This window comes from Vigna radiata, chromosome 9 (genome assembly GCF_000741045.1).
Source record: "Vigna radiata var. radiata cultivar VC1973A chromosome 9, Vradiata_ver6, whole genome shotgun sequence".
NCBI lineage: Eukaryota > Viridiplantae > Streptophyta > Magnoliopsida > Fabales > Fabaceae > Vigna > Vigna radiata.
In genome coordinates, this window is record NC_028359.1 from 14,532,562 (window position 1) to 14,536,100 (window position 3,539).

General features: G+C 29.6%; 1 protein-coding gene across 1 annotated transcript; it reads left to right on the forward strand.

The window, feature by feature from the left end:
• The first annotated feature begins 946 nt into the window (after positions 1-946).
• LOC106773891 (7-methylxanthosine synthase 1-like) lies at positions 947-3,023 on the forward strand. Its single transcript, XM_014660654.2, has 4 exons — positions 947-1,135; positions 1,288-1,692; positions 1,833-2,090; positions 2,476-3,023. The coding sequence occupies exons 1-4, from the start codon at positions 1,058-1,060 to the stop codon at positions 2,839-2,841; spliced, it is 1,107 nt and encodes a 368-aa protein (XP_014516140.1). The 5' UTR covers positions 947-1,057; the 3' UTR covers positions 2,842-3,023.
• Positions 3,024-3,539: the final 516 nt, after the last annotated feature.

A 3,539-nucleotide genomic window follows, 5' to 3' on the forward strand; every position in this document is an offset into this window, starting at 1 on the left:
TTTCTATAATTTTATTGTACATAGTTGTTATTTGTTTTATAAATAGTTTTGTAATTAAAAATGTTTAAATTTAAAAAATATCAAATTGAAAATTTTAAATAAACAATGATTAAAAGAATGAAATTGATAAAATAATTATTTTATTTTTAAAAAATAAAATTAGAAAACAAATATAAAAAAATAAAATTGGCCAACCGAAATTTGTAACAATTTTTGTTAAATTTAAGTAAGAAAAGGAGATAAAATTATTTATAATAATAAAATTTAAGATAACGCATACATATATTATTAAAAATTAAAAAAAAAACATAACAGATAACTCATAAATAATTGAATACTATAACAGTTCAGTAAAAATTATAATTGTACTTTAGCATGTAGTCCATTTATTACTTATTTATATTTTTTTTATTACTATAAACTACTATTGGGAAATAAGTTTGTGTTTTCTTATAAAAGTTTATAGTTTTTTAAATGAATTTAAAGAGTCTAAAGATAGTAAATGTTATTAAAAAATAAGTATATTTAATGTTAACAAAACAGAGAAGAGAGGGAAAGAGATGAGCGCAGAGAAGCCAAGGAGAAAAAAAAAATGCAAAGTTCTTTTTCTCATCACCAAAGATTTAATTTCTTTTCTGCAAATTTAACATAATGAAATTGATCATCAAGCGTTTAATTTCTTTTCCATCAATTTAACATAATAAAATTAATTGGTACAATTATAGAAAGTGGGGAAAATTGACACTTTTTAAAAAAGGGCCAAGTTAAGACTTAACAGTAAATTTAGAGATTAAATATTAAGTAATTAAACTAAATTAAAAGTATCTTCCAATTATTGAATGAAAAATAAATGTGTTAGGCTTTTCTTCATTCTAACAACACTCTTTGCCATTTTTCTTTCTTTTTAGTTGTGAGTCATGATCATGTCTTTTTTTAGAAAAAATGCAGTCATATCCTCATTCTAACAATAAAGCGCTCTATATAAACGATGACACTTCCCATATATAGCATACCATAATTGTTTGTGACTTTGTATTGTTGAGTGTCCATTCATTATATGATGCCCACAGAGAGAGTGCTTCACATGAATGGTGGTGAAGGAGAAACCAGTTATATCAAAAACTCCTTACTTCAGGTATTATCTCTTTTCCGTGTGTGCGCGTATGTGTATATATATATATATATATATATATATATATATATATATATATATATATATATATATATATATATATATATATCATATTCAATATTATAGGAAGCTAACCCAAGTTAAATTTGATGTAGAGAAAAGTTGCAAGCATGGTGAAACCTATACTTGAAGATAATGTAAAACGGTTGATGTCAAACATAAGTTCTGAAAGGTGTTGGAAAGTAGCAGATTTGGGATGCTCTTCCGGACCAAATTCACTCTTATTTGTGTCAAATATGCTGAGCATAATGGATAATGTTAATCTGAGCTTAAACCAGCGTACGCCACGTGTATTGCAAATTTACATGAATGATCTATTTGGAAATGATTTCAACAGCATCTTCAAGTTGATCCCCGACTTCTTCCAAAGGATACATGAAGAAAAAAACGACAACCGATGTTTTATTCATGCAACACCTGGAAGCTTCTATGGAAGGCTTTTTCCTGATGATTACATCCACTTCTTTCATTCTTCTTACAGTCTCCACTGGCTATCACAGGTCAATTATATTGGATTATATATTTAAGAAATTAACATAATTTCGTTTTAACTCCGTGTGCTTGTCTTCTATTCTATATATACAATTGAATTTACGAAAGTTAAATTGTTTATGTTCAACCTTGTCATGGTATCATGCAGGCACCAAAAAGCTCGACCAACACAGACGAACCACTCAACAAGGGAAATGTTTATATAACAAGTACAAGCCTTCCTTCTATCCGTGAAGCATACTTTAGCCAATTTGCAAAGAATTTCGAACTTTTTCTAAAATCACGTTCAGAGGAATTAAAGTCGGATGGTATTATGGTACTTACATTCATCGGTAGAGATGAAACCCATAAAATTGGTAATCCTGCAGAGGTAATTGGAATGGTACTGAATGACATGGTTCAAGAGGTAAGCGATGAGGTCTGATAGATGGTTGGCCAGAAAACATCAAAATAGCAGTTGTATTATTGTTTGTGTCAGACCACTAAGAATATCACAAACGAAATTAACTTCGCTTTATAATTATTTTCCTTTTGCTTTCATATCGCACGTTAGAAATCCACAACGAAAAGTACACGTGTCAGTTTGAAAACTGTGCTTTTATAACAATTTATGTGTTGTCATTTAGCAAGGACGTATTTTATTATTTTATCATATATTTCACCTGTTGTTTTGCATTGGATGTAATCCCTGTGGTGTATGTTTTGTGCTTGCTGAAGCCAGAAATTTGAAAGACTCTAGAGACCAGAAATAGGAAAATAAGGTTGCTTTATTTATTCTTTGTGATTCTTAGGGTCTACTTGAAGAGAAAAAATTAGACTTCTTTGATCTTCCTATATATGGTCCCACGGCTGAAGAAGTTAGACAAGTGATTGAAGAAGAAGGATCCTTTGCTATTCAAACATTGAGGACTTTCAACATAGGTTGGGATGCAAATCTTCACGAGGATGTCGATGATTCTATACTTGATAGCAAAATGAAAGGAGAGTTCGTAGCCAAGTCCATGAGAGCTGTTTTAGAACCTCTTTTGTCAATTGAGTTTGGAAAAGATACCACGGATGAATTGTTCAAAAGATTTGAAAAGAAAGTTTCCCTACTCTTTGAATTTCAGACTTTGGAGTATACTAATGTGTCAGTGTCCATGGCCAAAGTTTCTTGAAGATATATATTTTGCTGGGTTATTTATAATCATATGTTTTGGATGAGTTAGTTATTTTAGATTTTTACTATAATGTTAAATATTCAATTCATTGTAACTTTAGGAGAAACTTTCATTATGTTAGTTTAGTAGCCTTGTAACTATGGAGTCTTATCTATTTAGTTCTATAATATCTATTTTTGATATCAATAATGTATTATCTAAAAGCATAATGTAAAAGTTTAGTGATTTTAAAATAATTGAATAATATAGAAAATTAAAGAATTAAATATGTTTTTCGATTCTACTATTAGTAAAAATTAGAATTATTTTCTCTTTCAAATTTTAATTTAATTTAATTCTTTAATTTTATAAATATATAAATTTTATATTTTTCACTAGTGCAGAAAGGGCTTTAGACGTATGTTATTTTGGACTTTTTCACAACCGACGTCATTACGGGTGACATTAATGGGACGTCGAACTTCCATATAACAGACTTCTATACAGACGTTAGTTAGTGCCATATCCGACGTCCATAAACGTCGGTGTAGGTATACACCGACGTCTAAGGGCACTATATAGACGTCGGAGTAAGCATTAACCGACGTTTAAGAGCACATAAAGACTTCGCACATGTCATTAACCGCCATCTAATGTCACTATAGACGTCGGTGTACGCATTAACCAACGTCTAACATAGTCGTTGTGTTTTAGTG